At 37.2% G+C, this 26,564-nt stretch overlaps 1 protein-coding gene across 1 annotated transcript; it reads right to left on the bottom strand.

Moving 5' to 3' along the window:
- Positions 1-11,539: 11,539 nt before the first annotated feature.
- LOC149951530 (uncharacterized) lies at positions 11,540-14,875 on the bottom strand. The gene is made up of 6 exons (XM_090169573.1): positions 14,761-14,875; positions 14,610-14,697; positions 14,137-14,546; positions 13,704-14,072; positions 12,700-13,060; positions 11,540-11,642 (listed from the first exon to the last, which is right to left on the bottom strand). The coding sequence occupies exons 1-6, from the start codon at positions 14,873-14,875 to the stop codon at positions 11,540-11,542; spliced, it is 1,446 nt and encodes a 481-aa protein (XP_090025699.1).
- Between the last annotated feature and the right edge of the window lie 11,689 nt (positions 14,876-26,564).

Raw genomic sequence — 26,564 nt, 5'->3', positions numbered from 1 at the left:
TGGCCCTAGTGATTTCGATAAAAGGTTAGCTATATATTCCCTTTTTCTCAGCGCAGCTGAGCTTTTTCATATAATAATATAATAACTTATTTTAACTTAAGGCGTTTACAATTATTTAAAACCTTCAATATGTTTTCCCAATTCCAATACGTTAAGTCTAGCAGGTTGCCCACACAGTTAAAATATCTGTTTTCAGCGTTTTTTATATTAGCCTCTATGGAGAGATTACCCTAAAAAAGAGTGATCAATTAAAATGGCGTCAACGGTCACCGTCGAGCTGAGGATGTGGCGGACGACCACCCGCTGGTTAGTTGGAGTACCAACACCTCTTATATCCTTGGGGAAAAGGGGGATATAAAACCTTACGAAGGTACTTTTGGCACTCTATACAAAGTGACGTGTAGGCAGTGTCCACTTAAGTGTCGCGTTCGTACGCGGGCTTGCAAACCAAACGTTCTAATAGTTCTTTTTATAAAATAACATTGGCCATCTTGTTGAAATGTTGCCTCCCCGCTTCAGCTGTGGATCCGTTTTCTCTCCCACTAAAGCGCTTATGAACTCATTCTTAGGCATTGGATGAACTATTCCAGGGCAGCATTTCAACAAATTGGGCAAGCGTAAAGACATTTTATAAAATCAACTAAATTCTGCGCCAAAGAAATGCGGGACAAATGGTTTTCACTGGAACTTAATGGTTTTTTACATACAATCCCTAAGGTATTTGTTTCTTTTGAATATAAAATAGCTGTTTTTGGGATAATAATATATGATGTAAAAAATATGGCATATTCTCATATTTAAAATACATATTTGCGGTTTTTAAAAGTATTAAGATTAAGTTTTTCTTACAAATGACCTAATTGCTTTTAGGGCATTATTTACTTTTTCAAGTAACAGTCTTCGGATTTTGCATTATTATGCCCACTCTTTATAAAGTGTTAATTGATGTTTTGTGTATGGTAAGTTGATTTTTTTTATTAGTGCTTTAACTGTTAATGTAGAGTTGTTTTCTAAAACAGAACCTTTTGCTTTTCATCTTTTTACTAACATAAACAATTTAGCTAATTATTTCACGTTTAAATACTTTTTATTTATATTTATGAACACACAATTTATTAAACACGATCAATTACTATTTCTAATGGCCTATAAAAAGCTCATTTTTATTGGAAACATTTAGCCTTAACCTTTTTTGTCATTTAATCTAAACCTTTTTTAATTAAAATATCAAATAATAATGGCCTAAGATATGAAACAAAAATCACGATATTAGCCTCTTAAACTGGAATGAGAACAGAAAATAAAATTTTCAAATATCCAAAAGCTCGTATCCCGTAACAGTTAATCGCGCTGTTGTGTGTTTAGAAATTTGATTATATTTATTTTTGTTTTAAGTTGATAATATTCCATCGCTAAATTCACCAGCTCAGTCGATATCAAAACCTTTTTTATCTACAATTTTTAATGGGTAAAGTTTATTTGCACGCTAGAAAAAAGGTAAAAATAATACAGGAAAGTAGACCAAAGGACTAACGTATAAGTGTATTGCACCTTGCACCTACCCAATGCACTCCGATTCAGTGGTCCACTGTTCTCGAGCTTTTTGAATATCTCGACACGGGTGATCTGCAGACGTTGAGGCGGCTCTTCGACCATTTCGACATTAGAACTGAGGAGGGCCTAATCTTTCACGTGCTTAATTGGTACTTGCCACAATAGGGTAGAAATATTGAGCAAACTAAATTATTCCTAATAAATTTCTTATTCTGAAATGTGTTTTAGACTTTTATTTCAAGACGAGTGAAACTACATTGTTGAGTTCTAATTGGAAACGAGAGTTAATCGGTTGAAACCTAAAAAATAAATTTCATTATACATCCTATTTTAGCAAAGTTTATACTACGTTAGTATTGTTATTTAGTAGTATTATTTATAGCGTTTACATTTTGTATGTTTACATGTTTCATAATTCGTATATTAATATTCACATTTTTAACTATACGTACATATTCAACAATATTTTAGACTTATGTTTACACTAAATAGCAGTATGAAGGTGAAAAGGGAGAACTCGTTCGAAATAATAGCCGAACGAGGCTAAGTTTTCAATTTCAACAATACCGTTTACTACTAAATGTCTTCGAAAGAATGACCAGTTTCCATCGTCCATATCCCGAACGGGCGCTAAGACTTATAGGCTCTGCTATGGTATTGAAAACTTGAGAATATTAATGCAGTGCAATTTGCACTGCAAAATGTGTTCTTGCTCCATTATAATAGATTTTACACTGTAATATCATACCGTAAATGTAATGGTTTCAATGATAGCAAGCTTAAGGTTAGACGAAAGAACATACGACGTTTTCGATTGTGGTCAAAACCCGCGTTTGCTAGTACCCAACTTTCACCATAAAAATAAGATAATAAAACAGCAGCCTACACTATAAGCACTGCTAAAAATCTGCTACTAAAAATACGTCAACTAACCGTATATAAAACATCAATTAACACTTTAAAAAGATTGGGCATAATAATACAAAATCCAACAGTAGACTGTTACTTTAAAAAGTAAATAATGCCCCAAAGGCAATTAGGACATTTTTAAGAAAAACTTGATCCAAATACTATTAAAACCCCAAATATCTATTTAAGACATGAGATTATGCCAAAAATTTTACATCACATTATTATCCCGAAAACAGCTATATTGTATTCAATAGAAACCAATAGGGATTGTGTGTAAAAATCAATTAAGTTTCATTTAAAACCAATTACCCCCGCCAAATTAGATTTGGCATTTCTATGGCGCAGAATTAAGTTGATATCGTATGAACTTGATTTGACACGGTCTACACGTCACTACGTATAGTTTTACATCCCCTTTTTCCCCAAGGAAAAAAGGGGTGTTTGTTCTCCGACTAACCAGCGGGTCGTCCTCCGCCACATCCTCACGGTGACCGCTCACGCCATCTTCATTGTTCACTCGTTTTTAGGGTCATCTGTCCATATAGGATAATATAAACAAGACGTACGACGGTAAGAATACACAAAATCCTTCTAATGTGTTAAGTTTGTTTGATCTATTCACAGCAACCTGCAACGCCGGTATCACAACAAATATCCACGGCCACACATTTGTTACTTCTAATCATACTTTGAAAGCATCGAAGGTACATTCGATCAGTGTCACTCTTATTTTTTACTTCTGATCACACTTATTTGTTACTCCAGGTCATACGTTGTAAGCATCGCGTATTACTCCGATTAGTGTCACACTTATTTGTTACTCCAGGTCATACGTTGTAAGCATCGCGTATTACTCCGATAAGTGTCACACTTATTTGTTACTTCAGGTCATACGTTGTAAGCATCGCGTATTACTCCGATTAGTGTCACACTTATTTGTTACTCCAGGTCATACGTTGTAAGCATCACGTATTACTCCGATTAGTGTCACACTTATTTGTTACTACAGGTCATACGTTGTAAGCATCGCGTATTACTCCGATAAGTGTCACACTTATTTGTTACTTCAGGTCATACGTTGTAAGCATCGCGTATTACTCCGATTAGTGTCACACTTATTTGTTACTCCAGGTCATACGTTGTAAGCATCGCGTATTACTCCGATTAGTGTCACACTTATTTGTTACTCCAGGTCATACGTTGTAAGCATCGCGTATTACTCCGATAAGTGTCACACTTATTTGTTACTTCAGGTCATACGTTGTAAGCATCGCGTATTACACCGATTAGTGTCACACTTATTTGTTACTCCAGGTCATACGTTGTAAGCATCGCGTATTACTCCGATAAGTGTCACACTTATTTGTTACTTCAGGTCATACGTTGTAAGCATCGCGTATTACTCCGATTAGTGTCACACTTATTTGTTACTCCAGGTCATACGTTGTAAGCATCGCGTATTACTCCGATAAGTGTCACACTTATTTGTTACTTCAGGTCATACGTTGTAAGCATCGCGTATTACACCGATTAGTGTCACACTTATTTGTTACTCCAGGTCATACGTTGTAAGCATCGCGCATTACTCCGATAAGTGTCACACTTATTTGTTACTTCAGGTCATACGTTGTAAGCATCGCGTATTACTCCGATTAGTGTCACACTTATTTGTTACTCCAGGTCATACGTTGTAAGCATCGCGTATTACTCCGATAAGTGTCACACTTATTTGTTACTTCAGGTCATACGTTGTAAGCATCGCGTATTACTCCGATTAGTGTCACACTTATTTGTTACTCCAGGTCATACGTTGTAAGCATCGCGTATTACTCCGATAAGTGCCACACTTATTTGTTACTTCAGTTCATACGTTGTAAGCATCGCGTATTACTCCGATAAGTGTCACACTTATTTTTTACTTCAGGTCATACGTTGTAAGCATCACGTATTACTCCGCTAAGTGTCACACTTATTTGTTACTTTGGGTCATATAAGAAAGTTCTTGGAAAATGCCAGAGATAAATTCGCGTACAATCTCTATAACCACGCGTATTTACAATGTTGGAAGTTGAGGGGGGTACGTATACGCTGTCCAAAAAACCTTACTTAGAATTAAAATTAAGCAACGTAATTGCAATTCTAGGTTATATGGAAACCACAGCTATTCAAAGTAGTGTTATAAATGAGATAACGCTCTATGAGGCACTAATGAGGTACCTGGGCGCCGGGCACCGTACCTCACAGAAATAACATGGGGCACTATTTGACGGTGTCTAGAAAAAAAAGTACCGGTTCAACATCGACGCGTTTGAGACACCTAATGAGGCACCGGGACACCGGCACCGTGCCTCATAGAAATAACATGGGGCACCATTTGACGGTGACCGGCACCGTGCCTCATAGAAATAACATGGGACACTTTTTGACGGTGTCTAGAAATAACATGGGGCACTATTTGACGGTGTCTAGAAATAACATGGGGCACTATTTGACGGTGTCTAGAAAAAAGGACCGGCTCAACATCGACGCGTTCGCCGACCGTAAATCCTCATAGAATTAACATGAAGTATTATTTAACGGTATCTCACGACCACCATGCCGCATAGAATTAACATGGGGAATTATATTGACGGTATTTGATGCGTACACCGGTCGTAATTGTACTGCGAGAGAGCTGTGAGTACCGTATCTCATAGAAAATACATGGAGACGAGGATTTGAATATTGACCATGAATTATTGACCCTTAATTTACAAAGCCTGCTTAATCTGCTGTTTCGAACGTGGTGGTATAATCCTAATTGTTTAAGGCGTGGTACAAAGTGCAACAAAGTTTACTATAAAAGCCAGAATTTCCCTTTAAAATATCATTCGGAATTAGGATCCCTGAGTCTCTTACACCTTAGCATTCGAATACTCAGAAGATGTAAGTATAAACCTTTCCACATTAAATTACTTTAAGTGATTTCTAACGATTTCGATACCCCTTTTAGGAACGTCGGTAAGGTTTTCCCTATTTCTACTACGAAGGGGGTATCGGTAACCCCAGACTGTCATATTCACGTCGGTACTTTGGATGGTAGTGTTGGAATTGAGTTGACGGAAAGTCAGTTCAAGCAACTACGGAGAGCGAGCGGTCAAATTACTACGTTCTTGGAAGACGATTCGATCCCAAATTCTACGTGGTTCTTTGAATGATCAGAAACGAGACGAGTCGAGCTATGCATTTTCCAAACGCGGAAGGTAGTGGACGTGAGAGAAATAATCCTTGGAACTGGGACCAACTACGGAAAGCACATCTTAACCAAACAGGGCTTTACTGTCACGCAATACCCCTGGAAGACGTTGATGGATAAATACGACGAAGTGATGACGTATCACAACGAAGTAAAACGCGTCTTCAATGATATTAAAGGAGTCGTTCTGACCGCGATTACAGACTACGTGAATAAGCAATGCGAAGGTTGCAAAATTGATCATCCCTCACAAAGGCAGCACGATTGTCTGATGATTGATTGGAACTCTCGTTTAGATATACATTTGTTTGACGCGATGGATAGAATAAGTTATTCCGAAATCACTTTAAAACTTGACACGTTTTTAAGCGAGGACTTTCGCGATACTATATTGACTTTGATAATGTGCAACGCTAAAAAAATGTATAAAACTGAAGACTTTTGAATTTGTCAATAAAAAACTTGAGTATTAAAAACTGGGCTCTTTATTTTGTAGCTCATTTAGAGACATGGAACCAGTAATGAAACATCCGTTCACCGGGCTCGTCGCTGGGCCCACGCAATGTGGAAAATCCCACTTCCTTGCTAAATTAATTAAACATAATGAGTCGTGCATTGCTCCTCCACCTCAAAGAATAGTTTGGTGTTATACTGAGTACCAAGAGAAATTATTTAATTCGGTATTGAAGCATAATCCTACCGTAGAGTTTCACGAGGGTTTATTAGACCCAAACAATTTAAATCCGACGATTAGAAATTTTGTAATTCTCGATGATCTCTTATGTGAAATAGCGAATAACAAAGACGTCACAAATTTATTTATACGAGGTTCGCATCATCGTAACACGTCCGTACTGATTTTAATGCCAAATTTGTTTTATCACGGGAAAGAAGTTAGAACTCTCAATTTGAATTCACAGTACCTCGTCATTTTCCGTTCGGCTAGAGACGTTTCCAGCGTGCTAAATATCGCTAAACAAATTTCACTAGCTAATACCAAATTCGTTGTTGACGCGTTTCGTCAAGCCGTGGTGAAACCATATGGTTATTTATTCATCGACTTGAAACCAAATACCGCAGATGAATATCGGCTGCGAACGGGGATCATACCGGGAGAAGAAGTCGCGATTTTCATCCCGAAATAAAATCAAATTGACTATAGCAACGTCAAAACGTGTGTGTAAAAACTTGGATTTTTTAAAATATTTGAGCACGTGTAATGTGAAACAGAGGAAAGCTATCATTAAACTAGCGAATCGCGACGCCATCTTAGCGCTGGTCGAATGTTGTATAAATGTACTTCCGCGGGAACATTCAGTTAACAGATGGACAAAAGAGTCGATTGAAGAAACATCGTAAAGCCTTACATCATCTTTGCGCAAAAATTCCTCTCGCTAAAAGAAAACAGATTCTAGTTCAGAAGGGTGGATTTCTCCCGTTTTTGTTAGCTCCACTTCATTCAATCGTTAGCTCAGTCGCCGGCGCTGCGATAAGCCGCGCCATTAATAAATAAATGGCCCGAAAAATGATTTTAGTGTCTGAAGACGCTTTACGTCGAATGAAGAATGCTATTCCCAGTGAAATACCATCCTTGGATAAAGAAATGAAAACGATCCTCGACGATCCCAATATGACCGAATCCGAAAAATTAACGTTATATAATCAAACTTTGCAGCGACACATAATATCTAATCGCCAACCAGTTGAAAAACAACAGACTGTTAAAAACAAAACGTGGTACGAAGAAATTGCGACGTCTATTCCGTCAAGTATGCTTACCGACGCGATATCGTTGTACAATTGGACATTACGTTTTATTTCGTGGAACGAACTCGGTGAAATGACATTTGGAGGACGAGTCGTTTCTGGATCAAACGTAATCGATTTAATTTACGACGCAGTTAGAAAAACCAAGTCAAATTCCGACCCTACGGGACTCAAGAACTTCTACGAAGTATTGCAAAACAATAATGTACCAAAAAAATATATCAAGAATCCTACTAGAATAAGTTCTTTAAAATCGTTATCTTTTAACACGTCACCACCTAGACAAAATCAGTGGGTGACGATTTGAATAAATTTACCAATAAAACATTTAACCACCAGTTACTGTTATTTAGTTCAATCCCATATCTCATAATGGATGGTTGCACGGAAGTTGTAGCTGAAAGTATCGTATCCACATTAACTATATCTTTTTCGAAAAATCCAAAACTATTAACCGTCGTTTTAATTATATTAATTTTTGTAATAGTCGAATTATTCGATTTCTTAATATTGTACTACACGACACCCACACATGGAAATTACACTAATTACGGATAAGCTAGAGAAGATCTATTACGACGTAGCGGACTCTGGCGGCTACGTTGGCGTTCGAGAAAAGGGTATCAAAGTTACGTTGAAAAATGTGAGGGAATTTTTACAAAACCAAGATACCTATACTCTACATAAAAATGCAAAGCGGCGATACAAACGAAATAAAACGATAGTGTACGGCATTGACGATCAATGGCAAGCCGACCTCATTGACCTCCAGAAACTTTCCAAGCTAAACAATGGGTATCGCTATATTCTCACGTGTATTGATATTTTTAGTAAGTACGCTTACGTCGAACCGGTGAAAAATAAGAAAGGAGAGACTATAATGAACGCTCTTAAAAAGATATTAGATGGTGAAAGGAAACCAAAGCGAATGCAGAGTGACCACGGGAATGAGTTTGTTTGTAAAGCCGTTCAAACCGAATTAAATTCCCGCGAAATAGAATTTTTCGCGACGAACTCTGAAGTGAAAGCCAGCATCGTTGAGCGGTTTATTCGATCGTTTAAATCGAGAATGTATCGATATTTTACAAGGAAAAATACTTATAAGTACGTTGACGTGCTTCAAGAATTAGTTAGCGCCTATAATAACAGTTATCACCGAGCAATTAAATGTAAACCCGTCAATGTAAATCCCGAAAATTCGAAAATAACTTGGAAAAATTTGTACGGAGATATAGACTTTAGTCCTCCGATAAAGTACGACTTCGAAATTGGAGACATTGTCAGAATAAGCAAAAACAAGGGACTATTCGAAAAAGGATATCTCCCGAATTATTCGGAAGAATTATTTCGAGTGATTAAGCAGATACCGAGACAACCGCCGGTATATAAACTGGAGGCGCTAGATTCGGAGCCCATTTTAGGAATTTTTTACAAAGAAGAAGTACAAAAGGTGGGGAAAGATCTTGACAATTGCGCGTTCAAAATTGAAAAAGTGCTCAGGAGACGACGGAAATCTGATCATTCAGTCGAGTTACTCGTACGCTGGAAGGGGTACGGACCGCAATTTGATAGTTGGGTTCAAGAAGTAGACTTAGAATGAGTTTCTATATCACTCTACCATCCGATTCTTCGCTGAATTACTTTCCGGGTAATACTCTGAGCAAATTCAGAGCTTACATTCCGGAGAATGTTCAGCTGAATGGACCTTACGAAGTAGGTTTAGCGGAAATAAGTTATCCTAGAACGTGGAATAATATCAAAGAAGAACGGGTAGTGCGAGTTGGTTCGGATGATATCAAACTGGAAGATTTTAGGTATATACCTAGAGCAAATTTCTCTTCTATCGAAGATTTACTTGAAATGTTAAAATTTGAGAATAAAAGGGTCGAGTTCAAATACCATAAACATCGAAACGAGTTGAGGTTCATATAACTAAGAGTTTTTACTGTATCATCCCTCCCGATATAGCGATGATGTTGGGATTTTCTCTTAAGCAAGAAGGTGAATTTGAAATTAGAAAATCTTCGTTAGCCCCTTATACCGTAGATATGGACGTAGGATTACATTCATTGTTTGTCTATTCTGACATCGTTGAAAATACGATCGTGGGGGACAGGAACGTCCCTCTTTTAAGAATTATTAACGTGAAAGGAAAAGACGGGGAAACTGTGAATACTGAATTTTCTCGTCCACATTACCTACCCGCCGCTTCTTCCAACATACAAACTATCGAGATTAATCTTATGGACGACTTGGGGAACCCCGTGCAATTTGAACGTGGAAAGGTGCACGTTACTCTACATTTTAGACCGCGGATTGCCTGGCTCGCTCTATAATAGCGAGTGTCGGGAACAAGTAGTCCTCAGTTTAATGAAAAGTAACGAATGACGAACATCATGAGACGGCCGCAATACATTTCCTCCGTAAGCGATTACGAGAGGTACTATTTAAATCAGGCTGGATACGGATCAATCCCCGTGTATCGCGGCGTGGGTGTCCAGAGAGGCTATGGATTGGGTAACATACTCGCTTCGGCATTTCATCGTGCCATGCCGCTTTTGAAGCGCGGAGCCCAGTTTCTAGGAAGAAAATTTCTCGATACTGGAGCGAAAGTCGTGTCTGACGTCGCTAGCGGTATCCCAATTAAATCATCGCTAGCGAAGAGATCTAAGAGCGCTGGTAAAGAGACATTGTTATCAGCCGCGGAAGCCGTTACGCAAATGACGGGATCTGGAATTAAAAAGAGGCGTAGAGCATCGCGCAAAGTCACTCGAGCTAAAACCAAGAAGAAGAAAGCATCGTGCCGATCTTACTCCGATATATTTTCATAAAGTCTTAGAATGGCGTTGATACATCCGAACTCTAGTGGTTGCGTGAATTCCGAATTGGACCTTTTCGAAGTCCCGTTAACGCAAACGGGGATTATCGGTGGCGAATGGGTCGAACCCCATTTCCAGCATTAGCAACAATTCAGCGTTAACGTTTTGCATTAGTGGGAATTCCGAAGCGTACATCGACCTATCACAAACTCTCCTTCACGTTCAGGTGGATGTGAAATTGGAAAACGGATCTTACCCTAAAGCCGCCGTTGTTACTCCGGCGGGTGTGGTTACGACCCCGGCGGATAATGTAGCCCCCATCAATTTGTTTTTGCACAGTCTATTTCCCGAAGTCCACTTATTTTTAAACGAAAAATCAGTTACTCCTTCCGCTCAGAATTACCCGTACAAAAGTATGATTCAAACTATGTTAACATTTGGAGACTCTGCTAAAACGAGTCATCTTACCAGCGGCCTATTCTATCGCGACACGGCGTACGAGTTCAACGATTTCGTGAACAATAAAGGTTTCTTACAAAGAGCCAACTTCGCTCAAAAGGGAACTATAGATATGATCGGCGCTCTTCATTTAGATATTTGTCAACAGCCGCGCTTCCTTTTGAACTTGGTGGATTTAAAATTTGTTTTTGGGAAATCAAATACCGAATTTTGTTTACACTCTGACGTAAAATGTAAATTGGACATTAAATCAGCTTCGTTGTATTTGAGGAAAGTCAAGTTAATTCCCGAAATCCCACTATCACACGCCAAAGTGTTACAAATGTCGAGAGCGAAGTACCCAATTTCCCGCACGGAAGTGATGTCGTTTTCGATTCCGAGAGGCAACATGAGCGTCGTGCAAGATCATTTATTTACAGGACAAATTCCGAATAAAGTCGTAATCGGGATGGTTGAGCAAAACGCGTTTCTGGGTGAACTTAAATCGTCACCATATAATTTCCAGCATTTCAATTTAAACCACATTGGTTTGTTCGTCGACGGCAGTAGCGTACCACATAAAGCCCTAACACCTAACTTCGCGGAGCGTAGCTACATCCAAGCGTACACCAATTTATTTCTTCAAACGGGTCAGTGAAACATTGACGAGGGAAACCAAATAAGTCGCGAAGATTACGCCGGTGGAAATTGCCTTTTCGTCTACGATTTGACTGCCGATTTAATGAACAATGCCTCTCATTTTCATCTTGTTAAAAACGGAAATTTGAGGCTGGAAATGAAATTCGCTTCCGCGTTACCCGAAACGATTGCCGTAATTGTTTACGCGGAATTCCAGAGTTTGATTGAAATTGATAAGAACCGAACCGTAATCTTCGACTAGAATGGACACAATGCAGCTAACGAGAATTTTGGAGAAAGATAATTTCACCAGAGACTTATTTCGAGGCGTATTCGCCGCGGACCAACTACCAAAGTTCGTGACGACGTTTCCATCTCTGTATATCGTGAACACGGATACGTCGAATGACGATGGTCAGCACTGGATAGTTTTGTATTTCTCGAAGAATAATACAAATACCGAGATGTTCGACTCCTACGGTAACCCCCAGATATGTTTCGCTTTAATGACTTTGTCGAAAGAAATAGTAAAACTGTGACGTTTAACTCTTTACAACTTCAAGGAAATCGAAGCGTGACGTGTGGAGGTTTTTGCGTGTATTTTGCTCTTAATAGATGTAGGGGTGTAAAAATGTTCGATATTGTGACTAGATTTTCTGAAAATAAAAATGTAAATGATAAAATGATAAAAGAATTTATGTATTCAAGGTATTCAATAAATTTTCAATAACTTAGTAAAACTTCTTTAATTTAAATTTTACATTCAAAATAACACAAGTGGGTTTGTTTGGTGATCTCCACAGTCTACATTACATCAAAGTAAAAATTTAAAAAGTTAGTTACATTTTTACGTTAAATTAAAAATATCATTTTAATAAGATAGTTTCATTTTATTTACATTACGCTTTAAGTTCAAAATATATTTTTAATAGAAATACAATAGAAGACTGAACTATTGGCGATTTAAAATATCGATCCAGTAATGACCATGCGATAGGGTTCGAATGCCGTCCCCCAAAATAAACCTTTTATTATCGCATGGATTAAGAGACATTTTGTTTTGGGAGACGGTAAATAGCTGATGCCTCTGATTGACGATCCGCTTCATAGAATTGCTCGTAATTCGAGTAGCCATGAGGCAGTCGCGGTAACTCGAGTGACGGATATCCTTTTCCACTACTCGCTTACAAACACCTCCCCCTTTCCGAAAGGATGGAGTACATTTTGGGGCGGAGCCCAACGAACTCCCGTATAGGGATCCCATCCATTTCATCTTTCATCTTTCCAATGACTTTTTTGTTTACGTCATTGAAAAGAGGATGATTCGTGGGATACCCCGAGAAATCGAAGAGATGGGAGGAATTTCCGAAGTCCGTGTAAACGTCCTTCGTTTGTATATTGTACGCCAGGCTGTCCGTGTCCGTGAAAAGTAATCGGACCTTTTCACCGTAGGTCTTGCGCGTGTACTCGTAATGAAACTCGTACATGGTTAGTTTCGAAAGATCCAAAACGGTGAAACCAGTGTAAATTGGTCTATTCAAAGTAAGTGACTTCTTCTTCATATGAATACCCACGAGTTCGTTGTGGAAAATCGTGAATTTTGCAAATGCCGGAGAAGACGCTTTCTTAATAGCCCGCTCAGGTGTTTGTACGAGATGGAAATCTATCCGATTTCTCAAGTTCTCCATTGTTTTACCTATTATTGAAACGAAATGAGATTAGTACTTATTATTCCGATAATTTGTATACGTGGCTACTTGCGTATAAACTAAATTACATTTATTAAACCAAAAGAATTTATTTCGCGCAATAAATACTGTTGGTAAAAAAAATAATCTACTTATTTTTCATTTACTTTGATTAATAACGTACCAAAACAGGAGTTGTTTAAAAGTTTGAAAAAATCTTTTTCAAAACTGTTTTTGGCAAGTTTCCTCTTTTCGGTATTGAAATTTATGAATGGGCGAAGCCAGGGAGACTGATCGAAAGAGAGTATTCTGTGAACTTTCGTGAGTTTAAGTCCCTTCGATACGTAGTATTTTAAATTACGATAGTGAACTACGTATCGCTCTTTGTTGTTGAGATTAGGGACGAGCTTAGGCAGAGTGTCTTTTGCGGGGAGGTTTAATCTTTGAAGCATCAGTTTGTAATAGGAAGAAAATTGATCCGTAGTTATTCTTTGAGATTCGGGTGCGAGGGGGTAGCAGTTGTGTTCATGATGCAACTCAACGGGGTATTCCAAGTCGACTTCCAAAATGAAGCCGTAGGGAGACTCGTGCGATAAAGTAAGCACATGTTTATGGGTGTAGTCGAGTAGTAGGGAACCCAAGCGAACCTACTCGTGGGTAAGTAATCGACCATGGCGAACCCGTAGAGATTATTTTTGTCGAGGTACATGATGTAATTACACTCTTTATTGGGGTCGTAGCTTTCGGGGATGTACGGGTTATTGGCTTCGGCGTAGCGGTGACTAATCATCGAAACTCCTCCCCGAATGCCACGTTCAATAAACAAGTGCATGTCAATATCGAGTAGTAGCTCCAACTTCACTTTTGTCATGTGGAGGGCTGACTCCCAGGCAAACCCAGGTCCCGTGTACGCGTGCGCGCAATCTAGGCCGTAGTATTCTACACACATAGCGCGGAAACTCTCGAATACGTCAGCGAGTTGGAGGGTATCCGCCTGCACGTACAAATCGTGTAATTCACCTGTTGAAGAATTCTATCACTACCACTATTACATTTAGTAATAGAATAGGGCTATAAATAATACCTAGATTTTGTATGTTAAAAATGTTCCACACTTGGCGGACATTTTCGTAACTCTCATCCGTTAAATGTTCGCCAGTGAGGGTGTTGAAAAATGTCTCTTTGGGTGGTAGTGCTGTCTCTTCAAACTTGTCTACGTCACTCATGTAGTCGTAGGGATACGTTAACTTTTTGAGCAAATACGGGATTTGATGAGTTGGATAGAAAGAGCTCAAGATGGGGAATTTTTCTTGACCTCCAGTGGCTAAATTTGAAATTAAAGTTTCGAGACTAGCGCGCATAAAGCGAATAGAATCGATGAAACGGAGGCGACCGAAAGTGAAGCTGATATACGTTTCGGCGTTAGATGGAATACAGGAAATGTTTACACTTTTTATCAACCCAATCCTTTGCATGATAAGATGGGCATCGTATCTGAAATTTTATATAAACACGTTATAGTTTGTAAATATTGGAATTAAAGAAAAAATACAATACCGTGATAAATTACGCATGATGACCGGCGTGAAGTTTCCCACTCGCAGCTTTAGATTACAAGAATTATGCGCGACTCCCCGGAAACGTCCTAATAATTATAATTACGTGTTAACTTATTTATATCTAAAATAATCAAATACGTAAGTCGTACCGGTATAACGACAATGATCTCTGACTGCCGGATCATCTTGCGTAAGAATTTTCTGACACACGTAACATTGTGTCGCGGTACGGCACAATTCTTCTTCGACTGGTGTGAGATTCATTGGAATATTTTCCTTCAATAATTTGGTGATGGTGCTCCGTTCCATCAACAAACTTTCAAGAAAAATGTCGATAGCGTCGGTTCCCCTATACGTAACAGGGGCATTTGGCTTTCCTGTAATAATGATAAACGTCGTAGCGAAAATAAACTTTTTAATTAAACCAAATATAAATACCGTCGGGTCCTATTACGACGTAACTAAAACCACAAGCTACGTGCTCCGAAAGTTTCGTTGTTGATGATAGTGAGGAATCGGGTAAACAAGACTGGATTCTGTCAATTATAGATTCAAAATCCGCGTAAATGACGTAGGGAACCTAAAAATAAATGTGTTAAGCTCTTAAATTCATGAATTTCCGAAATTATTTTTTACCTTTTGAAGCCCATCAATTTTTTCGAATTTTAAAACGGGATTTTTGTGTGGCATTTTGACAAGTTGGGGGTCGTGAACGTTGCAGTTTTTCACGTGTTCACTATGGTTTCTAGCACTATTTTGTCCTGAAAAGCGATGTAAGCAATAACGACACACGTAAATTTTCCCGTTATGGTTTGTGAAATGACTCAATAGTCGACTAATATCCGTAATTAGGCAAAAATGTTGGTTTCCTTTTGACTTGAGATAAAGCAGATCTATTTGCCGATCTTCGGGGGCTCTGTTTTCGCTTACATGAAGAGGAAAAACTACTTTTTCGTAGCCGTAAACGTTGATAGATAGATTATTTTTATTTTCAAATTTTTTGAGTTTAAAATGATTTAATTCGAAAGGAAACGAAATGTCACTGCAGTCTAATTCTTTTTCAAACATCAAGTATTTATTCTGATTATCGCGATGGGAATTTGGAGGTTGTGGATTAAGTTTAGCGAGGACGCACCACAAGAAACACTTTTGGTCTTTGGTTTTAATATTTAATACTCCTTTGCCGGTATTATTGAGCTCAGGGGGGAGATTTATATACGTACCCCCGGCCAGCGGTATGTACGCTATATTATCGATTTGAAGAAACAAGATACGATCTATGGTCCAGGCACTGCCCATATCTTGGAATTCCTCAATCGCGTGTGTTATTTGCTTCACACACGAGTCTATTTGTGTTGGTATTACATCTGGTAAAAGTGTTGCTTGAGTTTTGCACCGGAAATACGGTAATGCCTTGACTTCCGCACCATCGTTCAATTCGCGTACGTATCTCACGCGAATAAAAATGTTCCACTTTAAGCCCCGCTTCTTATTTAAGTGATTTTTTAAATACTTCATTAATGCTGGTTTTAATGTTAAAATTAATATTTCGGAGTCTGTTTGGGTCGTTTTCGGAGTATACCGCGAACTGACGATAGCGTCCTCAAGAACGGAGACTTCTTCGATGTTTTGAAGAAAATCGTCCGCCGATTGCTCGGATACGCCGACGGTTAGGAGATTTTGAAGCGGTTGGGGGCTGTCTTGATATCGGTGGTCTGGTGTGGCTGAAAGTGGGCTAAGCTGATGAACTCGCGAATGTTGAATTAATTTGTATCTTCGCGCAAAACTAATGTTACAGGTTGAACAAACATATTTTACATTTTCGTGTTGTTCTCGTACGTGGCGATTTAAAATTGACTTTTTAGAAAACTGTTTCGCGCATACGGTACACGGAAACATTTGTATGGTCTAGCTGTTTATCGCAACTGGTAAAGAGTGGAGGACTGACCCGATCTTTTATACCCTCCGCTTTCATGCCTATAGATCTGGTATGTGTTAGACTCTGAACTCCAAATATGTGAGATATTTTTATTTATAAAAACTCTATGTATCCCACTGTAGATTTTGTAATATGATAACGTTAACCAATATTTCCAGTATTATTTTGAATTTTTTTTTAATTGGTGTTCACTGACATATCCATTACTATTCAGTGGTACATCTATTCAGAACTAAAATATAATATGTCTTTTATATGTAAGAAAAAAAAACATTGTTTTTTTTGCATTTATTTATTTATTTTTAAAATTATAAATTTTGAAACTCTTCTCCGAGAGTTTGCTTTATGACGTCTTCTAAAGCCAGCAAAGCTTCCAAATCACCGTTATGATCATTTTTTTTATTTTTTTCGTCATTAAGTGAATTTTTTTCTGTTTTTTTTTAATTGACTTTTCCACCGGTGTGCTCCTCTTTTTTAAGTTTCGAGAGGTGGGAGAAGTGGGGGATAAGGATGTCGATGCTTGAGGTGTTGAAGTAGGTGATACTGATGTGACCGATGACGAGGAGGTGGCTGCGGAAGAAGTTGAAGGATAATGTGTGGGAGATGTGGAGAGCAATGGGATGGAGTTCATTGCCAAAAAAAGCGTAGAGGCTTGGACATCCTCCTCCACAGTAATAGTCAAATCCATCTTCTCCAACTTTAAAAAAACATAATAAAATGAAAACACAGTCTTTTGTAAAAAAATGGTTTTCAAAAAATAACCATACTCATGATACTTGAATTAATGCCATCATCCCTCCGATGGCCAGTCTTATTTAAGCAATATTAGGGTGGTAGCAAAGGTGGACTTTGATGGTGTTGCTTTCTGGATCGGGTTCAAAGTGGCACCAAAATTCTTTATGATATTTTCGAATAACAACTTCGAAGGTTCTAAAATTAAAATGGGGTAAATCGGGGCGACCTGGAATTGGGCCCAAGGTAGCTGTATATTTTAAGACCGCCACTACTACTGTTTTGTCTAAAGATGACATGTTTCCAGTTATTATTCAGAAGTCTGTATGACTTTGACTAAATCAGCACGAGCTTATATACTAGTCGAAAGGTGGAATTTACAATAACAAAAGTTCGATGTACATTCCTTACATTTCGAAATTGGTTATTTCTGCGTTTGTATGTGAACGGATTTAATTTTAAAGCAAAAATATATTTTAAAAGTTCGATGTACATTTCTTACATTTCGAAATTGGTTATCTTAGTGTTTCTATCGGATCTAACCAGATTGAAAATGGAATTTGTATATCAACGTGATAGTTTAATCGATAAATATTACAAATATGATATAGACTCGGAACAACGAAGTGCTTCACATTCGGTTATTATAGTTAGAGGTCGGGGATGGTTGACTTTTATTCAATAGATAAAGCTTTCAGAATTATTCGTAAAACGTTATTGTTATTGAGTTAAGAAACGGTAAAATGGTTTGAATCAAAATATTTTATTTTCATGACAATATTACATATTCCATAATTTTATTTTCTGCGCTTTGAACAACGCGCAATTTGAATTATTAGAATGATATTTACACACTATTGGACAGGGATCGGAAAGTTCTTGGTACTTAGGGCACCCTAAATCTTCGACGTTCACCAGTCTTTTTCCAAAAAGTTCGGAAAGGTACAATTCTTTTTCCATCCCCTTTGTGTAAAAGGTTGCCGCTTTGGATTTTATGTAGGTAACTATCCCATCCAACTGGTCCAGCTCATGTTCACCCTCGTTCCAAAGCATCCCACAAATATGTCTAGAGATCCAACCGCACAGTCTCCTGTCTTTCGCGCTTAGCTCGTGGTAAGGAAAAGGTGGTTTAAATGAGTAAACCCCATTATCCCCAGTTTCCACAACCAAAAACGCTAGTTCTTTAACGACGTACTCATCGTTGGATCTCATAAAGTTGACTTCAATAATACACGAATTTCCTTCCGACCTTTAATTAATTAATAATAAAATATAAGAAACGATTCCCTCAAACGTTTCATAATTTTTAGAAACCGTTTATATAACTAGCTACATCCATACTTACATCGTATTAGAATTCGAATTCCAAGTTGCAAGGGACTCTGGGATCCTACTTCAGAATGATATTTTAAAGGGAAATTCTGGCTTTTATAGTAAACTTCGTTGCACTTTGTACCACGCCTTAAACAATTAGGATTTTACCACCACGTTCGAAACAGCAGATTAAGCAGGCTTTGTTAATTAAGGGTATATCCACGCAATACGCGATTAAACAATTCACGGTCAATATTCAAATCCTCGTCTCCATGTATTTTCAATGAGATACGGTACTCACAGCTCTCTCGCAGTACAATTACGACCGGTGTACGCATCAAATACCGTCAATATAATTCCCCATGTTAATTCTATGCGGCATGGTGGTCGTGAGATACCGTTAAATAATACTTCATGTTAATTCTATGAGGATTTAAGGTCGGCGAACGCGTCGATGTTGAGCCGGTCCTTTTTTCTAGACACCGTCAAATAGTGCCCCATGTTATTTCTAGACACCGTCAAATAGTGCCCCATGTTATTTCTAGACACCGTCAAAAAGTGTCCCATGTTATTTCTATGAGGCACGGTGCCAGTCACCGTCAAATGGTGCCCCATGTTATTTCTATGAGGCACGGTGCCGGTGTCCCGGTGCCTCATTAGGTGTCTCAAACGCGTCGATGTTGAACCGGTACTTTTTTTTCTAGACACCGTCAAATAGTGCCCCATGTTATTTCTGTGAGGTACGGTGCCCGGCGCCCAGGTACCTCATTAGTGCCTCATAGAGCGTTCTCTCATTTATAACACTACTATTCAAAAATATAACTTTCATGAAAATCGGACTTAAGTTAAAGAATATTATGTCGACTTTCAGGCGGAAATATAAAACCACGAAAATTGGGGTCCCTTTAATTACCCCGAAAACCATATAACTTAACATTAATATTTACTGAAATAACCGAAAGGATAGTTCCACTGAATCCTAAACTATCCAATAATATTTTTTTAAAGTTACCGGACTTAATTTTTAACAAAATATCTACCACACAAAGCCAAACTACCGAAAACGGTAAATTAGGCAAATGGCGAGATATGTACACTCGAACGAGATATGCGCGACACGGCGGCATCGGCTACACTGTACGTGAAACTAATACACACAAATCCTTAGGATTGTGTGTAAAAACGCTGAAACCAGACATCTCAACTTTGTGGGCAACTTGCTAGACTTAACGTATTAGAATTGGGAAAACATATTGAATTCTTTAAATAATTGTAATCGCCTTAAAATAAGTTATAATATTGACCCATGATGATTGACCCAGGATGTTCCGTCCAGAGGTCTCACTTAAGCCTCGTCTGCGGCCCTTCTTTTGTTATGGGTCTATTATAATCGTTATTTTTAGAGGCATCCCTTAGGGGATGTGGGAGCCCCCCCCCCCCCCCTAAGTTTTGGATAGTCGGTAAACTGAGGTCTAGTTTGTGACTTGGAAAATATCGGGGAAGACTTTGTAAAGTCGATACTCTCCTCCCAATCCGACCAGTGATTACGTTCGTAGACAATAAAACACTAGTCTAACCAAAATTTGGTTTCTTAAAGGGTCATATGATGTATCAGGCGGAATGACTAAAAACCAAAATGTTTTTCCAGCATAAAACGATAAAACCAGCATTTATGAATAGCGAGAGAAAAATGTTTGCAGCAATCGAGTCCCCGAGATTTCGATGAACCTTTTACCTACGGGGGTAACATTCAATCTGGAAGGGGTTTCGTCGTTCGATATCTCGACGGACGATATATTTTCAAATTAAAATTAAGCAATATAGATACAAAAGTATAATTTTACAGATCATATCCCTGGTTTGAGGTTTCTTTTATCCAATTGTTTTTCGTATTCCTTTATATTACTCTAAATATGTTTTTAATTTTTGCAGTTAGTATTGCGAACGCTCTGTTCCGCTTTTTATTTAATTTAAGAACGCACAAATCGACGAGAAATTAAAGAGAAATATTCATCCCGTCACTGATTATTACAATTAAAAATAAGTTATGATAATTAAAAAATAAATAATTTGGACTCGTAGACCTCCCGCCGAGTGAGCGGTTGTGGTCGAACAGACCATCCGGTCGCTCACCGTGAATGGGATCCGTCAGCCTTAAAAAATGAATTCAATCGCTCGGGTAGATCTCTCTCGACTTTACGGCATTGCTTTTTATTGAACGAACTATTTGGCCGCTAGACGACGAGGCGCTCAGAAGTGAGCGTGCTAGCGCGTCGATCGGCTGATCTCGCTCAACGCGCCGCGAACGATCAGTGACTGAGGTAACGTTTGGAGCTCGGCCTGAGCTGGCTCAGTTGAAGAAAGAGAAAATAGCGTCACCTGTATTGAGCACTCGCCCACTTGATCACTCAAATAAAAAACGTCTGAGCGTTCATTCCGGAATTCGCTCACAGTTTTTGCCCACCTCTGATCGCGTATGTGTGAACGTGGCTATAGTTTTCGTAATAACGAGCGTATTAGCCCAGGTATTAGCTCAGCGTATTCTCGGCCGTATTACAATCGATTACAATTTGGACGGCTCTAATATACAGACTTGGAATTAGCGGGAGTCTTGGGGCCAATGGCTCTTAATAAAAATCAGTGGGCTCTTAAAATAAATCATTCGAACGGGGGTTGCGGGCCACCGGGGCTCTCAATTTAATTAAAAAATATGTATTAAAAATTTTACGGAAATTTCTGGAACATGATTTGTACGCCGTTTTTGAAACTCTGTTTTCCCATTGAGTTGGGAATAAATAGAGGTACAAATAAATCTGGCTAGCGCGGGACCAATTTCGTTCAATATGGAGACTTTTTAAACTGTATCTTTCAACCGTGGCGGCATCTGTCTCTAGTGGTGGCAACTATATTGCAATTGAATTTTTGCGCGAATCATATAACTTTACAAAATATAGATGGCGCTACCGCCCAATTATAAAGATGAATATCGTACAGTCTTCTCAGAACAGGTCCCGGGTAACCATGGCAACCGAAATGGTAATTGTAATTCTAGCCGTATTATTCCCAATTCAATGTGTTTTCCTACCCTATACGAGAGCGGGATCTAAAGTTACAAATGATTATGTATGATATTATAATATACTTGCTTGTTTTAAAGTTAATAAATGTTATGTAAGTAACGTAACCAATTTTTATTTTCCTATTTTCCCTACCTAATTTTAAATTTCCCCCCCAATCCCCCCCCCCGCTTGGGCCAGTGGCTCTCAATAAAAATAAACTTAAGGGGGGTCGGGGGCCCGCAGGGCCCCCTTAAAAAATATCACTATTTCCAAGTCTGAATATGGAACTTGGAAGGCGAGGTTTGAATCTCAAGCCGACGGAAAATATAGTGAGGCCCTTTACAAGGTGGGAAATAAGCAATTTTTTAGAGTGAACCAGTGAGTGGCATGAAATACATGAACTGATACATAATAAGTATCCGTAGACCAAATTGAATTAAAGGACCCACCGGCCTTTTAATTATTACAATTTCCCGCGTTAAATTATGACGTATGGAATGAAAAGTCACCTGCTACTCAGTTTTCACTTCAAAGTAATAATTAATTTCTTACAAGTTAGATTTAAATTCAATTGAGAGGTTTCAAAAATGCGTTTTTCGGGTGACATTGCTACCTGTATATTATGGAGTTTTTCTTTTTTACGTGCTTTTACACTATATTATTTAATATCCTTAAATTAATGATCACGGAATCGAATGCGAATCACGGAATCAAATAAGAAGCAGCGAATCGAACAAGAATCACGGAATCAAATAAGAACCAGGAAATCGAAAAATAATCACGGAATCAAATAAGAACCAGGAAATCGAAAAAGATTCACGGAATCAAATAATAAGCAGGGAATCGAACAAGAATCGGAATCAAATAAGAATCAAAGAATCAAGACTGGAATCACGGAATCAAAATAGAATAACGGAATATTAAGGAATCATGACCAAATCACGGAATCTTGTTAGAATCTAGAATCTTAGCAGAATCAAGAATCTTGATTCAGATTTCGTACACGATTCCCCGAAGTGACGAACCCCTCGCCACACGGCTGCTAAATGATGAACACTTCAAAGATGTTTCGCAAATATGTCAACATACCAATAACTTACGTATCTACAATTTTTTTTACGAATTGTTTTTTTCCTTATCGTCTATCATACACTCAAAAACATTTAAAATAATTATATGTCTCTTATATTTTTAGTTTCTTTATGATTTATAAAATAACAATTATATAATCCCAGACTATTCATGCGTCGAATCCAAAACTAAAACCTTACATCTTTGATATAGAAGGTTTCACTATTTAGCACCCAAAATTTAAACTTTGTAAGATGACAAAGTGCACGTGATCATTTTCAACGAATAGGTTTACAGGACCGTTATTGATTCCACCGAAAGGGCAGTGATTGACCTCGCCCCTAGTCCCTTATTGTTGCTCTTACTCAACTTGCTTCCTGGCGACATCTGTCGGGAAATAAACTAGCTTCAACAGAGTTGCTTCAAACGAATCCTAGATATAATATTAAGTTACTTTTCCCAATAAACAAAACTCTAGTTACAATAACCTTCAAATAACTCCATCGTTGTAATATTTATTCAATTTTGTTGTCTGATATTTGAATCTGGGTTATACACAGAAATAGAAATTAGACTAGAAGCACTGCCCTTTCCGCCAATCCCAAGGGAAACAAGCGAGCTAGAAGAGTAGAAGGAAAGTGAGGGCGAGACGCCACTCCCGGGGTCGGGGTCAGGTTCGGGATCGGGGTCCGGGATTTAAGGGGTGAAATGAGGGTAAAATCATCGAAAAGTCAATGTATTTATGATATTTCTCGCGACGATTTGTTTTCTCATATATCAACATATTGTCTTCAGGCCAACTTGTTCATTTATCTCCGCTTATCTCGAAAGATACTTGAACGTATATCTTATCAAGTTTTATCGTACGGAATAAGTTGAAATGATGTAAAAATTGATAACCTAGGCGACGCGTGCGCAGATTACCCCGGGGGACGCGGTTAATTTGAATTGAAGTGTTTTGACGTCATGGAATATTCGTTGTTAAAGTAGAATGGAAATATTTTTAAACTTCATTTTAATATCATTGTAGTATGCTTGACACTTGAACCAATCTCACGAGTATTTCTTAAAACGAATATCTCGATCGCGTTTTATCGTACGAAATAAGTAGAAATTATGTAAGTTGTATGATACTTGATAACCTAGGCAGGAAGATAGCGCGCGCGTGCGTGGATTACCTGGGAGGCGTGGATTACCTGGGAGGCGCGGATTGCCCGGGCGCGCGGTTAATTTGAATTTAAAACATGGATTCCCTCTCCGAAATAATTCATGTACCCAAAATTGGACCGCAAGTTTTTTTCTTTTAGGGGAATCTCTATGGGAGTTTAACATTACAATAAAGCTAATAGGTCCAGTTTGGGGTACTTTTGGTCCGAAATGGGATACATAGGGCCGAAAATGGTGACTTTGGTCGTTTTAAGGGTACTTTTTTTTCTATTTTGGTCCATTTTTGGGTACATCAGAAAAGCAGTTGGAAAAACGAAGAGCCTTATTTTTTTTTCCCACCCATCTCCAAACTCCAAAAATTTATTGCTTTAATTTATTTATCGCTTCCGTAGGTATAAAATAAGATAAAAACCACTTACCTATATTTTAATTACGGTAAATTAAAAATACTTAATTAGTGTACTAAGTTACGTTTAAAAGAACCTTTTGTAACAATTCCAATATGTAAATATAGGTATAAGGATTGAAAAAATACTTAAAGTGGTTTTACTGATAAACTCTAAAGGAATTTAACTTTAAAGGGTATCTTAGATTATTGTTTTTAATTTTATTCAAGTTGAAAACGTATTAAGAGTCCTTCAAAGTACTATAAAAGGATTTTATTTACGAACTTAATTCATATTTTATTCAAACTTTCAATTCGCTTTTATTACTATTTAAATACGGTAAAATATAATTCTTATACACAAATATAGTCAGAAAGATACTATAAAACACTAAAATTAAAATTAAATTAAATTTGTGTGGATAAGATTTGTAAATATCATTTTGAAACTAATAACTTTCACGCTTTATTTAAGTCAAGCCAATAAAAACAATTACCTATATTTTAAATACGGTAAAATATAAATACATTTCCGATATGTAAATAGGTAGAATAACACTATGAAAAGTTCCTTTTTCTTCTTTTAATACGACAACACACAACTCTGATACGCAAATATATAAAGAAAATATAAAAAAAAATTACTCTACGTTCGATACGTTAAAATACATTTCCGATACACAAATATAGATAAAGAAATACTATAAAATGTAAAAAGGAAGAAAAATACTACACATTAACCATTATGAATTTAAGCTTACAACATCCTTCACGTATAGAGCATAACATATATGTTCAGAGTTAACTTGTTTCCTCGTTATCTTTATCGCATGTGTTTTAAATAGCGTATGGAATAAGTTAAGAATGTACTGAAATGGTGTATGTTTAAACCTCGTAGAATAAAGAGTAAAACATATGTTCAGAGTCGGCTTGATTACTAAAGCGAATAACACAGAGACGTTTCCGGTGTAGTCACGTAGGAAGAAAAATACTACAACACTATATACTCTACATTCAACACGTTAAAATATACTTCCGAAATGCCAATATAGGTAGTAAAATACTACAAAATCTCTATACTTTACCTTCAATACGTTAAATTACATTCCAATATGTAAATATAGGAGGAAAATACTACAAAAGCCTCTTTTCTTGGCGTTCAATATGTTAAAATAGATTTCTGAAATGCAAATGTAGGTAGTAAATACTGCAAAATCTCTATACTCTACCTTCAATACGTTAAATTACATTCCAATATGTAAATATAGGTAGTAAATACTACAAAAGCCTCTTTTCTTGGCGTTCAATATGTTAAAATAGATTTCTGAAATGCAAATATAGGTAGTAAATACTACAAAAGCCTCTTTTCTTGGCGTTCAATATGTTAAAATAGATTTCTGAAATGCAAATATAGGTAGTAATTACTACAATTTAAAAAACGTTGGTAAAAAGAATATCATTTTAACTTATTTAATTGTGTTTTTTACCCAACCAAGCATTTATTTGAATAAAAGTGGTATTTATTTAAATAACCAATAGTTAAATAAAAATTGTTAAATGTTTAAATAATCGAAAGTGAACAAGCCTATTTTTTAAATAAAACAAACAGACTTTAGAGTTGATAAGATTTGTAAATATCATTTGAAACTAATAATTTTCACGCTTTATTTAAGTCAAGCAATTACATTTTTAAAAATGAAAGAAGTTAAACAATATAAAAATTTGTAAATATTGTAAATATTTTTAGGTAATAAAGAAATTAAGAAATGTTTTAATTAAAATATCTTTCATTTTCTACTACATTTTTAAAAATGAAAGAAGTTTAACAATATAATTATTCTAATATAATTTCAAAATCAGGTATTATTTAAAGTACAAATGCATAATTTAGTGAAGCAATTCTTATTTAAATACTTTTATTTAATTAATTTGTGTATCTGAAATGTATTTATTGAAAAATAAGTGGGTTTTACTATTTATCACGGTTTTTATATACAGGGTCTTTTTTTTTGCTCGGAAAAGTGTTTTTTTTCAAAAACTATTTATAGTACCGATTTCAAATTTGGAAGGTCAATTCTCTATACCGGGGGACATCAGTTTGAGAAATTTGAGCGTTTTCGGTAATGTTTTTCACCAATTTTGAAAAATTATTTTTCGACCACTAGGTGCGAGATAAAAAATTTCTATTATAAAGTTGTAGGCCGTCATCGAAAACCCTTAAAAATTGTTCACTCGACGAAAAACAACTTATTTATCAGTGAAAATTCGAGCTTGAAAAATTTACAA

This window comes from Leiobunum rupestre, chromosome 3, assembly GCF_980474605.1.
Source record: "Leiobunum rupestre chromosome 3, qqLeiRupe1.1.hap1, whole genome shotgun sequence".
In the NCBI taxonomy this organism is placed as follows: Eukaryota; Metazoa; Arthropoda; class Arachnida; order Opiliones; family Sclerosomatidae; genus Leiobunum; species Leiobunum rupestre.
This window is presented reverse-complemented; position numbering and strand designations above follow the sequence as displayed.